At 38.1% G+C, this 13,719-nt stretch overlaps 1 protein-coding gene and 1 non-coding gene across 2 annotated transcripts; both read left to right on the forward strand.

The window, feature by feature from the left end:
- Nucleotides 1–1,168: 1,168 nt before the first annotated feature.
- On the forward strand, nt 1,169–1,275 carry LOC118492614. The gene has a single exon (XR_004894619.1). It is a non-coding gene; the product is annotated as a small nucleolar RNA R71 (small nucleolar RNA).
- Nucleotides 1,276–5,207: 3,932 nt separating this feature from the next.
- On the forward strand, nt 5,208–7,136 carry LOC110878125 (scopoletin 8-hydroxylase). The gene is made up of 3 exons (XM_022126383.2): nt 5,208–5,768; nt 6,153–6,498; nt 6,594–7,136. The coding sequence occupies exons 1-3, from the start codon at nt 5,263–5,265 to the stop codon at nt 6,834–6,836; spliced, it is 1,095 nt and encodes a 364-aa protein (XP_021982075.1). The 5' UTR covers nt 5,208–5,262; the 3' UTR covers nt 6,837–7,136.
- Nucleotides 7,137–13,719: the final 6,583 nt, after the last annotated feature.

The following is a 13,719-nucleotide window of genomic DNA, read 5'->3' on the forward strand; positions in this document are numbered from 1 at the left end:
GAACGATCATCTTTTGTGGGAGTTTGTTGAGTAGCAAGGCGGAGCACTCTTCGCTTAAATTTACTAATTGCAATGATTCGATTTTCCTTTTGTGAGTGAGGAAGTCCCTCATAAATTTTGAATATTTAGGCATTTGAGTTAGGACTTCGACAAATGGAATATTAACAAGCAATTGTTTTAGTAAATTTATGAAATTTGTGAATTGCTCATCGGTCTTTTCGCGAAGTAACCGACTGGGGTACGGTACCGGAAGAGTCTTGGTAGGCTCTTGATTTGGGGGAGGAGTCGTCTCTTTTTGGGGTGTTGGTGAAGTTGCGGCTTAGATAGACGGGCTCTTATCGGTTGGGGGTATCGGAGCCTCCTCGGGACCTACGATACGGTTTCTCAATGTGATGAGATGTACTTGCGCCTTCGGGTTGGTTTCGGTATTACTAGGTAATGCGCCTTGTGGTCTCTCCTAGAAATTTTGAGCTAGTTGATTTAATTGTTTTTCAATGTTTTGAATACTAGCTTGTTGCTTTCTAAAGTTCGATTCCAGTTGTTGAAATCGATCCGAGTTTTTCTTGTCGGTGTCGGAGATGAGGCGAGAGATAGTATCTTCAAGCCTCTCTCGTCCTCCTTGTTGTTGTTGAGAGAAATTTTGCGACTTGTTTCTTGGTTGTTGAAAGTTTGTTCGTTGGTTTTGATTTGGTTGGTTACTACTACTGCCGGGTTCTCTCCAACCGAGGTTAGGGTGGTTACGCCATCCTTGGTTGTAGGTACCCGTTGGAGGACCTGACGGCCTAGGTCTATTATCAATGTAGTTTACCGTTTCTATTTGATTATCCATTTCTTTCATACAACTCCAATTTTCATGTGGCCCACCACACCCTTCACAAGCCATAACCGAGGCTGTTTTTGCCATTTCTAACTTTTTTATTTTCGAAAAAAGGGCCTCGATTTGGGCTTGCAAAGAGGTGCTTTCGTCAACCTTATGGGCGCCCGGGGCAATAGATTTGTGCCTCGGGGAGTGTGCCACTGAAAATTGGTTTGAGCAATTTCCTCAATTTGATTATAGATTTCATTTGGGCGACGATTACCTAAAATTCCCCCGGAGCTAGAGTCAAGTGTTTGTCTTGTGTGTGGCGGCAACCCATTGTAGAAAGTGGATACTTGTTACCATACCGCAAGAACATGATGAGGACACTTTCTTAATAGCTCCTTGAACCTTTCCCAAGTTTCATATAAGGATTCCCCGTCCTCTTGTGAATATGTATTAATTTCAGTCATTAATTTAGCCGTTTTAGCAGGAGAGAAATATTTACATAGAAACTTTTGGGCTAGTTCATCCCAGGTGTTTACCGAACCAACTAGGAGGGTATTAAGCCAAGCCTTAGCTCGGTCTTTTAGTGAAAATGGAAACATTCGTAGGCGGATGGCGTCATTTGATGCTTCATTGATCCGAAAAGTATCACATATTTCCAAAAAGTTGGTAATATGTAAATGGGGATCTTCGTCAGCAAGCCCGTGGAAAGTTGCGGAGTTTTGGAGCATTTGGATCAAATGTGGCCGAAGTTCGAAGTTGTTGGCATCGACATTCGATGCATTGATAGCGGCGCCAAGATTACCTACAGTGGGTCGTAGGTAATCCATGAGGGTACGTTGATCCGCCATTGGAAGTGGGTCCCCCGAAACTTTCTCTTGGATTTTAGCTTTAAGGCTTTTTCTTAGAAAGCGTTTGGGTTCGTCTAGAGGTTTTTTTATGTCCCTGCTGGAACTGGAGCTCATACACTGCGTAGAAAGTTCAGGTGTGGCGCCTGGGTTCCAAGTCTTGCGAATAAACAAAAAGAACGTTGGTAAGAAGTTTCAACACGGCCCCGTGCTCAGATGAACACGGCCTGTGGTCGGAGTTACGGTGATTATTTTCCGAATCCCTGTTACTGGAGAGCTCGACACAGCCCCGTGCTGCACCAACACGGCCCCGTGTTCAGCTCTCTGTAACTCGAAAAATAAAAACTACCAGTAACAATGCTGGGTGTGGCCCGTGTCCGAACAGGCACGGCCCCGTGCTGCAGTCTGCAGAAGCTGAAAATTTAAGAAAAAATCCTAAAAAAACAGAAAAATAAGAAAAACGATTAGGCCATTGATTCCTAACTTTCTTAAAATCCTTGTATCCCCGGCAACGGCGCCAAAAAATTGATGCGTGTGTAGCGTTATATAATTTTATGTATATTTTTAGCCCTTTTTAACACTTTAGTCAAGTTTTAAATTTATAAAACACGATATTTTACTAACACTAAACAAACATATGGGCAAGTGCACCCATCGTGAGCGTAGTATAGCGTTGGTAAGATACCGAGGTCGTCCAAGGACACAAGAGCTTTTAGTACCCGTTTATCCTCAACGTCTAATGAAATCAAAAGTTTAGAAAAAGGTTTTTAAAGTATGAAAATAAAAACTAAAAATGCTGAAAATAAAAATAAAATAAAAACAGATAGACAAGATGAATCACTTGGATCCGACTCGCCTTTAGTGTAACCTTTAATGGTTTTCCGTACTTTTGCACTTTTTAACAGATTATCTTAGTTATAGTAGTAGGCCCCTCATTTGAAGGTGACGTTACCCTCAACCTAGTAGTTTGAGTCAGCAAGGATACAATCCTAAAGGGTTGGATTATTGAAAGATATTAAGTTATTAATGTGTAATGTGGTAGACCCCTCTTTTGAAGGTGACGTTACCCTCGGCTAAGTGGTTTGAGTCAGCAGGGATACAATCCCAAGTAGCCGGGTTAATGTATTAATAGTAGTTTACATATGAGGGGATCAAGCCATTCGCACCCCCGCTATCCAATACCAGTGGGTATTGAAGGAGGTCCTAGTAAGCTTGAACTAGGTCCTTGCAGGATCTATACACTGAACAAGGCAAGAACCTTACCAAACCAGTCCCTTAACCCCCGACCAAGTAGTCAACATATCTCTATATAGACCGTAGAGATATGAATGGTGTAAATATTTTATTTTATATAGACAGTAAAATAACGCCAAGACACCACAGACAAATGATAAGGAAGTTTCACCTTCAACATAAGAAACTAGTTATTAAAGTCATTAATACAAACCAAATAAAAAGTGCGAAAAGATTAAAAAACAAAAGTATTACACTAAATGCTTGTATTCACCAAGTGATGTAAGAGACTTAGGCAAACATGGCCTTTGATTGTCAAGAACTCTTACTATCAATCTTGGATCCCGAGACTACTACACACACTCTATGATGGATGATGGTGGTGGATGAGGGTGTTGTGATGGTGGTGGAGTGTGGGTGAAGTGGGAGAGAGGTGGTTTGCCAAGGGATGCTTTTGAAGTGAACCAAGCACCTCTATTTATAGCCTGCATAGAAGCCCGAACACGGCCCCGTGTCCATTGGGCACGGCCCCGTGTCCATCCACTTTCTCTTTCTTCATTAATTGCAGTTTGTCTGCATTAGTTTACCACGCCCCCATGTCCACTGGGCACGTCCCCGTGTTCAGAAGCGTATCTGTACTATCAAGATTTGCTTGGATTCTGCGAATCTTAGCATTGAACACGGCCGTGTTGAGCTGGGCACGTCGCCGTGTTGGGAAATTGAAGCTTCTACAACTTTGTCTTTTCTGCAGACAATTGGGCACGCCCCTGTGTCCACTGGGCACGGGGCGTGTTCAGCCTTCTGATCTCTTGTTTTTGCTTGGGAAGATGTTGTCGAAGGGTCGGGCATGCCACGTTTATTCCTTTCTTGTATTTATGTTAGATTTGGCTGTATTTTTGCTTCTTTTGTTCATTTGCGCTCATTTAATCCTGATAATACAAAAGGAAGACAAAAGCACACTTTTTCCAACACTAGTACTAAAAAAGGGTTAGTTTTATGCCTCATTTGATGTTATTTATATGTTGCATTTTACAGACATCATTACTACTAATTACATTGACCGCATTAAAATGGGGGAATATTCTTCTTTTCGACTTAATGCATCCGCCACTACGTTGGCTTTTCCGGGATGATAGGGAATTTCACAATCGTAATCCTTCACCGTCTCTAGCCAACGTCTTTGTCTCATATTCAACTCCTTTTGATCAAAGAAGTACTTAAGACTTGTAAAATAGGTTAGAATCCCTTGATTCTTGATCATTTAAATACATAAAATTAACTAGGTTAAATATCCCTAGTTTTATTTTTCGCAAATTTATTATTAATATAATTAATTAATACATGTATACACATATATATAATTTAATATTTTTGGGGTGTTACAATTTCTTACAAACATTTTTAAACATTAATCATTTTTTCTATATATACGTGGAGTGCATTAATAACTTTAACAATATACCTATTACCTATTATCTATTATCTAATACAATAATTTGCAACATTTTCAAGTACTGAATGTTGTAACTTATGCTTTGTGAGTTTTAAAAAAAATAATTTTTTATTTTTACCAAAACCATTTAATTCTTTAGTTTTAAACCAAAGCTATTTGACTTTTTTTTACTTTTAACCCCAAAACTTTTCATCTTTTGCAATTTAACCCCAAAACTTTGATCCTTTATAATTTTCATTTTTCGCAAAATTTTCGTTTGACGTTCCGTTCTAAATTTTGCGAGTTAACACGGCACAACGTGCGTGTGTGGTTAAACGTTTTTACATCGTCTATTTTTTCCCGTTTGACAGGTTCATCTAGCACGAGGGTCCTAGATCAACTTAGTTAGTCTTTTATATGTTATGCGTTTCGGTTTAATATTTTCGCATTAATACGCCGTAACTTCAGTTTTAATGGTCGCTGGTAGTAGTATGACATTGGTGTTCACCCTCTCCGCAACATGGGGTGCTCAATTATAGTTATATATAATGTTTACATGAGATCAGAGAATGCTTAATAGAAAAATGACTTCTTTATTATGAAAGAGGTGTGTTTATTCAAATTCATGCACTTAATAAAAAAAACTCTTACCTATTCCTAAATCTTTGAAGACAATGAAATAACGTTATATATGAGTTAAAGTCGATCGGGTGATCTTCCAAATTACCGTATTTTATTAACCTGGCCAGAAACAAAATGCGACTCGTATCTCACAAATGTTGAATATATATTCAAGTGGCGTTCCCTGACCATGACTCGTATCTCACAAATGTTGAAAATATATACAAGTGGCGGCCCCTGAATAGTGTCCAGATATGGCTATATATATTGCCTGTTTGGGACACTCAGGAAGTATAAGAAACTTACCAATTAATTGCAACTTTGAAATGGCTCCCAGCTACTTTAATGATGATAACTCACTCTTGAACTTTGTCGTGAAAGAAGGCAATGGTGTCAAAGGTCTGGTGGACTTGGGCCTTACTGAGGTACCGGGTCGTTACATCCAACCACCAGACCTCCGAATCAACAAGCAAGAGGTTGCCGGTTCACTCGAAAACGTGACCATTGATCTATCTGAGCTTGATGGTCCCAAGCATGAACAAGTGGTGAAGGCCATTGTCCATGCATCTGAAACTCTAGGGTTCTTCCAGGTGGTTAACCATGGTGTGCCGTTGGAAGTGTTGGACTCGCTTAAAGTTACAGCGCACCAGTTTTTCGGTCAACCAGCGGAGAAGAAGGCTGTGTATCTCAAGGAAGTTAGCCCTAGTCCCCTGGTCAAGTATGGTACTAGCTTTATTCCTGAGAATGAGAAGGCTTTAGAGTGGAAAGACTTTCTTGGCATGATTTATACCAATGATGCAGATGCTCGTGAGTCTTGGCCTAATGACTGCAAGTAAGAATATCCAAAGGTTTTTTTTATTATTTTATTATTTTTTTTTTATGTGTAGGTGGTTTAGGGTTTTGTAAAAGTGTTTGTAGGTGGTTTTTGAGATTTTTTTTTGTTTCTATAAGTGGGAGTCTAAATAGATCTAACACAGTGAGTCCCCTTATGAAAGTAGCACTCCCTAGAAACCTAAATAATCCAAAAACCACATGCAAACACATCAATTCGTAAATTAGTAGCTACACATAAAAAAAATTCTAAGAATCCAAAACCACTAGCTGTAAAATCTTGCTAATTTAGTCTGATTACTTATGTGACAACATCCAGATGCTTTTAGGTGTGGGTTGGAATTGCATCATCTAATTATTTAGTGTTTGTATGATCCGTACGTAGGGAGGTAGTCCTCGAGTTCATAAAGACCTCGTCGGAGATGGCGCAAAAGCTACTACAAGCACTCATCGGGGACCTCGGGGTAAAACTAGACGACTCACGACTCCAGGAACTTACGGGTTTTAACTTGGTGAACCTGAACTTCTATCCAGCATGTCCTAACCCGGACCTAACCGTTGGCGTGGGGAGCCACTCAGATGCAGGCATTCTCACAGTGCTTCTACAAGATGGAATTGGTGGATTATACGTGAAAAAAGGTGATCAAAATGCACTACCGGGAAATGAGGTGTGGGTTGAGATTCCACCCATGCATGGTGCTTTGGTTATTAATGTTGGTGATTCACTACAGGTTAGACACTTAGATGACATGCAAAAACTAATCTTCCTTACCAAAAATGATGAACAATTAGTCGTTAACTTAGTCTTTTGATGTGTTTATGTTAGATTTTAAGCAATGGAAGGTACAAAAGTGCAGAACACAGAGTGAGAACCACGGACGTCGAGTCAAGAGTGTCGGTCCCAAGATTCATCGCACCACTGCCCACAACAAGAATTGGACCGTTTCCTGAGCTGGTGGCTCGTGACGGGGTGGCTCGATATAAGGAGGTCATATATGGAGAGTACTTGAAAAACTACTTTGAAAAGTCTCTTGATGGAAAGAAGTCCCTTGATTTTGCATCTATTTGATTAACAAAGACCCGATTGAGACCAAGTTCTATTCCTCATAAAGAATTTCTTATATAATATAATACTTTCTTTGTAATAATAAGCGAGCCTACAGGTAGTTGGTAGTTCCACAAGTCTTCTTTAATTTTCCATTATTTTTTTTTATTTTAAAGAGTTTATAAACAAGTTTATGTGAAATAAAGATTGCTATTCAAAAACGGTAGCAGTGCAGCTTGTTGCATGTTTACCAAGTATCTTGATGTAAATTCATAAACAAGTTTATGTGAAATAAAGATTGCTAAACTGAAAGAGTTTATGAAAGTGAAGTTTTTCAAATGTACGAAGAGGTTAATATTTAAACGAGTTATTATATGTAAGAGTACCCTTTTTCCAGATTAAACTAATAAATGATACGTAATATTTTAATAAAAAGTATAATTAGTTTTTCATCTTTTATTTTCGACATTTAATTAGTAATTTTGTCTTGTATCAATTCATAGCGGCTAAACCAAAGAGAAAATGACTATTTATTAATTTGGTAGTGACAAAAAAACTCTTTACAAATCTGTAATCAACAACAGTTGAATGGACATTTAGTTTTTTTTAATCGTCTGCTTTACTTGTATATTTAAATCAACAATTGAATACACATTTAGTTTTTTTAATTGTTTGCATTTCTTGTATATTTAATCGTTTATACACATCATTATGATCACACGTAAGTATAACTTTTGCGATAATAACACAACCAAGAGCGTTTTGTTTCAATAAATAAGATGAACAACATATACGAAATTTACCCATGGCATTATAGCCTAGTGGTATCTTGGTGGTGGGATAAGGCTTATGACCATTAGGTCATGAGTTCGATTCCCACAAAGGGGGTTTTCCCAGATTTATTGGGTTTCCTCCTGAATTGGTGTATAGTGGAGATGGATATGATCGGGTGGTTCTGCTGGTGGCACGATGATACTCCAGTGGTCTGTCAGTGATCCAAATTTGCCGTTCAAAAAAAAAAAAAACAACATATACGAAATTTAATAAGGAACATGATATTCACATACGCATCCTTATTTCTACGCCCCTTGAAGCGCTGCGCTTTAGTCAAAGCGCGACGTTTAGGGTTCTTTTCCAGACAAAAGGAGATGTGACCTTGATACGACTTGATACGGGATTTGATTCGGTACGATGTTGTCAGCCGGGTCACAAGTGTGATTTAGGGAAAACGGTAAAAAGTGTGAGAACGGTGAAAACGCTTATGGATCGTCAGATCAAAACAATTTATGGACAAGATTGGCGCAGTGGCGTTTTCGTAAATAACATGAATTTTATTACTTGGAACATGTTTCATTAAGAGTAAAAGGGTAAACATCGTTTCTTACATAAACGCCATTAAATATAAAATACCAAATAATAAAAACTATTTTTTCCTCTGTAGTTTTTTCTGTGTTTTAGTTAGCGTCTTTTATCATCTTGGCCTGCAAAAAGCCATTAAATATAAAACGCCAAACTTGAAAGATGAGATGTGTTACAGACTTAACAGATAAAGCTGAACAAAAGAGTAAATACAAAGAGTAACTGAAACGACGGTTACTTTATTAATTGCATTTATTATAATAATATCCCACCTAAACTACGCGCCAAAGACATCCTATAAAGAGAAACGTCTCAGCACCTTTCCATTGATCACACCAAAAAACAAACGTCATGTTTTCTAAATACCACTCACTGGTAAACGCCAAAAAAGTTAAAAAAAATCAAAGATGGCAAACATCGTTTCTTGGATATTCGGTATTATTCTGCGTGAAGTTTCACTGAATGGATTGTTACTTAAGGGGGGTAACTCAATAAGGTTTTGCTGCATGAGATGGACAAATCTTCAAGATAAAGAGACTAATGACAGTCATATGTCATTTTGTGTTCTTTGTTCTTGAAGAAGGATTGGATGAGAAGAAGAGACCGATCCCAGTGTAAATGCTATTTTGGACTCCATGATGATAAGGAAGATTATGAGCAAATAGCATCCACCCATACGACATCGATCTATATCTCCAAGTTTTGGGCATTCAGGGACTAAAATTGTAAATCTGTGAAACTTGCTAGGCCTGGGGCATAAGCCTAAGCTTATTCTTACGCGGCCTGCGTCAGCAGCCTAGATCAGAAACATTGAATCTGGCTTTCCAACCTATTTTTGATGGTTTTAATCATAGATTTGCAATACCATTTGATGGTATTTCATGTTCCCATGGTTTTGAAAACATTGTGCCCACATGTATGGCCAAGATTCAAGCACGGATTATGAGAAACGATTCTAACGGTTCTTGAAATCCTATAAATACCCACTTGGTTTCTTTGGTTTCTCATACTTTGATCTGATTTTTGCTCTAAGTTGGAGCGTATACTTCATACCTGAGTAATCTTTAGATCAAAACTTCCTAGCTTGGACCCTCTGTAAGTTTATTTCGTGCTTTTATTACTTTTCAAGCGTAAAAGTCAAACAATGTTTGACTTTCTTTATTGACCAGTCTTTGGTCAACACGAAGTTCGTTTGAACTTCGCAACGTGAGCGTAATCACGACGGTCATAGTCCTTTGTGACTATACCTACTGATTACCACGTTATTTAGGCATAGTGACGAGTCATAGTTTCGGTCAAAATGCGCGTTTATGCGTATTTTGCAACCAAACTATTCTTGGGTATCAAAACCCTTTGTTTTGATATCAAACTTGTTTTCTAACTTCGTTAAACATGTTTTAACATGTTTAACTCGTCACTTTTAGTTTAGTGCTTGTATAGGCTCGTAAGATAAGCGGTCTAAACAACTGCTTAGACTTCTGAACCCGACAAGGTTTGGTCGATCATTAGGATCCGACCAAACATATATTGTGACCATAGTTGTATAGGGAATAACCTTCCGAGGTTATACCTTATGGTCACTTCGTGTAGTTAATCATATGGTAAGTAGTTTATATGCCTTAGGAAAATGACCAAAATGCCCTTTTGCGCATAATTTCATTTTAAGCATATGTAACACATGTCTTGACATCTAAACTGATTATATAACCTAATTAGATATGTTGAGGCATATAATACTTGTCATAGGACTAGTTAGGCGGTCCGAACGCGCTTTTGCGCAAACGACGCGTTAAAGTAGCATTAGCAACCTTAATGGGTCGTAATGGGTCGTAAGCACTTAGGATAGGTTCCGATTTAGAATGTAGGCTTTGTTAAACCATATCACATGAGTTCCAATACTCATCCGATTTACAAGACCTCATTCTACCCGATCTTCCGATTTAGGTGTCGATTCGCAAACATAGTATCCATTACCCTAGGAACCGCTTCAACACTTGAACTCTTGGTCTTTTGAGCTTTGTTATATCCTTTGAACCGGAACTATATGCAATCCCAGGAGAGTACATAGTTCCCCTCTTTTACCGTTTTCAAATGTTTTGGGGTGATTCATATGTGTAATCGATTGGTTTTCAAAATGTATGGCATATATGTGTTCACTAAGTGCTTTTATGTGTATTATTCTGATTATGCAAATGCGAAGTTTATCTGAATCCTTAAGTGATCTACCTATCTTCATAGTTAGATTCTTATAAGATATTTGAGGTACAGTCTTAGATCTTCCTATCTTCATAGTAAGGTTTTTAAGAAGTACTTTGCGACTCGATGGTTGGTTGTGTGTAGATTGTTGGTGATTTAGATAACGAAACTAGATAATACAATAAGCACATGGTGGATACGCCGCTGGTACTTCCTATATATAAGTGTGCTTATTATATTACCTTTCGTGGCGTTATCCCGAATCACCATTAGGATGTAGGATGTTGTGATACAGTGATTCGATGTGACAAGAACCTGATCCCTGTAGTATCTATCTATCTTCATGTAGGATCGATTTGCCGACCAAACGAGTCGATCAGAAGAGTTATTGCTTGATACGAGAGGCGGAAACAAGCGTATCAAGGTCAATTCAGCAAGATATACACTTTAACATTTTTGACATTTTCTCGTACAACGTGCCCTGATCTATCTATCTAAATACAAGACTCGATACAAGACGAAGTCGACAGACGAATGCACTAACACTTCATAGCTAGACCTATATGGGATGTTTAGAGTACTAATATTGGAGCCCATGTTTGGACTCAGTGTGTACTTTAATGCATGTTAGATTAGACAAGGCAACGAGAACCTGATCCCTGTAGTATCTATCTATCTTCATAGCTAGACCTATATGGGTTGTTTAGAGTACTAATATTGGAGCCCTTGTTTGGATTCATTGTGTACTTTAATGCATGTTTACGAGATGGAACAAGTTGGCGATTATGTGTTTATGTGGTAGTTGTGATTTAGATAACGAAACGGGTGTAATAAAATAAGAACATGGTGGATACGCCGCTGGTACTTACTATATATAAGTGTTCTTATTTTATTATTCTTGTAGCGTTATCTAGATCACTTTAGGATTTTGTGTATGATTGTTTCAATATTCGAGTATCGAAATCTTCGTAGAATTTCCCATATTTTTATATGTTAGTTTCTTAGAAAGATATATGAAGTATTATCATGACTCATTGATTTGATTTATATAATACTTACATTAGTTTTGATTTATTTCAAAACAGTTATTATTAATCTTCGATTGGATTTCTAATAACATATTAACGAGTTTTTACGATGCTTTAAACGAGATTAAGATGTAAGGCATAAAATGACTTAGTAATAATCATATTGCCATATACAAACCTATTTTATCACGAGTTTTCACAATTAAGATTATTTATTGCAATACTAAATTTTTCCATTCTTTGGCTTCAAGATTTATTTTCGATTGACAGCTTCCGTAGCTGTTAAAGACTTAAAGTATTGCAATACCAAATGTTTTGCCATGTACTTGGCTAATAAAACTTATGTATTCGTCAACATTTTTATGCTGACTATTTTTCACATATGTTTCAGGTTTTCGACTGTTCAAGCATGCAACGCATAGGACTGCATACGGGCCTTAGGCTTCTAAAATAAAAGAACAATTACATGTATTCTTTGTTTGTAAAACAATGTTAATGATATTGAAACAATTTAGTACCAGTAGTTGTGAGCAATTTGTAACGTGACTCCCCGATATTTCCGCCGCGTGTTGTTGTATTACGCGATTGGGTGTTACTGATAGGTATCAGAGCACTGGTTATAGGAAATTAGGTTATTAGCATGCCTTAAACCTAGTCTATAACCTTCCTAGGACCCAAACATGAGTAGACTTAGGAACTGATGTCTGTCGTTAGTGACATGCAAAAACCGAAATAAACTAGTAGCTAGAGTAAGTCGGATATCGAACCAGAGGAGGATTGTGGAAAGCGTTATTATGCTAAGTATTGATTAACTGTTACTGAATTGAGAAATCGGTTTGTTTGATTATGTGAAAGAACTAAATTAACGAGTAAAAAGTGTGATTTAAATCAGTAGGAAGAAAGATGGTTCCTCCAGATTTCAAGTTTTATAGCTAGATTCAATTATGTGTTTAATCGAAACACTTACATAGACATAAGTGTTTAACCTAATTCATCAATTGTGATAACCAACGACTAAGTACTTCGGTCAATACATAACGAGAGGTTATCGAATGATTATCAATTACAATTACAAACCCTAACCCCATGTCAAATATATCCCAATTACTAGAACTCTCGGGAACTGAACGCTTAGAAATTAAGGTTTAAATAAATGCAATTGTTTACAACCAATAAATCAAATCAAGGTGAAAAGCATCGAATGCTTAGATTACCGAGTTATACGATTGTCACAAACACATAAAATTATCTAACTTACAAAACCCTCCATCCGGAGGAAACCATAAAACGACTAGCCGCTCATGTTGGTTGAATGATCTTCAAGGGCTTCAATAATAACTAAAATCATCATCCTCATTATAATATAATAAAGATAATAATAATTAAGAATTTCGTTCCCCCAAAAATTAATTCGATGTCAATGATGATGATGTTTGCTGATGTCGTGATGATGGCTCATATGATACTAATGATGATGTTCCTGATGTTGTTAATGTTGTTCCAAGAAGTCAACCACAACAGCCGTCAAAACCGATGATGATTATGATGATGTGCTCGATCCCCCAAAGACCCCCAAAGACCCCAAAAACCTTTACGTGATATTGTGATGATATTATTTCTCCAGTGCACCTCTCGGCCCAAGTGTGATGATAGTTAATTAATTTCCTCTCCAAACCTCTCAAGTGCACACAAAGCCCACTTTCACGTGTTTTTAATTACTTCTCCCCAAGGCCCCAAAAGTGATGCTTGTTGACTTGTGTGTCCCTTATGTCGGCCCACTTTAGTCTCAACAAGTCCAAGATGCATCGCCAAAGTCAATGTGTGTATTGAATTGATATGATGTTGCCAATTGATAAATGAATCAATCCCCTTGGTCTCCAGTGCACGTGATGCTCCAAAATAAGTCACCCAATGCTGCCATGATGTTGACGCAGTTCCGTGGCTCACGGTCCCACACTTTGGGTCAAGGTCTACCTTTGCTGCGCTAACAGAGGTTCTGAACTGGGGGCCACGGTTCCCAACCGTGGGTCATGGTGTAATGTTACTGTGCACCACAGGGACCTTGAATTGGGGGTCACGGTGTATGCTGGGGGTCACAGTGTAGTGTTGCTGATGAACAGATGTCCTGAACTGTGGGTCACGGTGTACACTGTAGCCTATGGTATAGTGTTTCTGTGCATATTAAGGCACAAAGCAACTTCCAATTAAGTACCAAATGGTCCCTGAACTTTGTTCTTGCATACTCCTTTCACTCGTGAACCTTCATATCACCAGAACAACTTCAATATTCATCCCCGAACTGCAATATCCCATCCAAAGCTCAC

This window comes from Helianthus annuus, chromosome 5, assembly GCF_002127325.2.
Source record: "Helianthus annuus cultivar XRQ/B chromosome 5, HanXRQr2.0-SUNRISE, whole genome shotgun sequence".
NCBI classification, from domain to species: Eukaryota; Viridiplantae; Streptophyta; class Magnoliopsida; order Asterales; family Asteraceae; genus Helianthus; species Helianthus annuus.

Coding starts and splice junctions, on each gene's coding strand:
- LOC110878125 (XM_022126383.2), top strand. CDS start 5,263: ATGGCTCCCAGCTACTTTAATGATGATAACTCACTCTTGAACTTTGTC. Junction 5,769..6,152: donor TCTTGGCCTAATGACTGCAA/GTAAGAATATCC, acceptor ATCCGTACGTAG/GGAGGTAGTCCTCGAGTTCA. Junction 6,499..6,593: donor ATGTTGGTGATTCACTACAG/GTTAGACACTTA, acceptor TGTTTATGTTAG/ATTTTAAGCAATGGAAGGTA.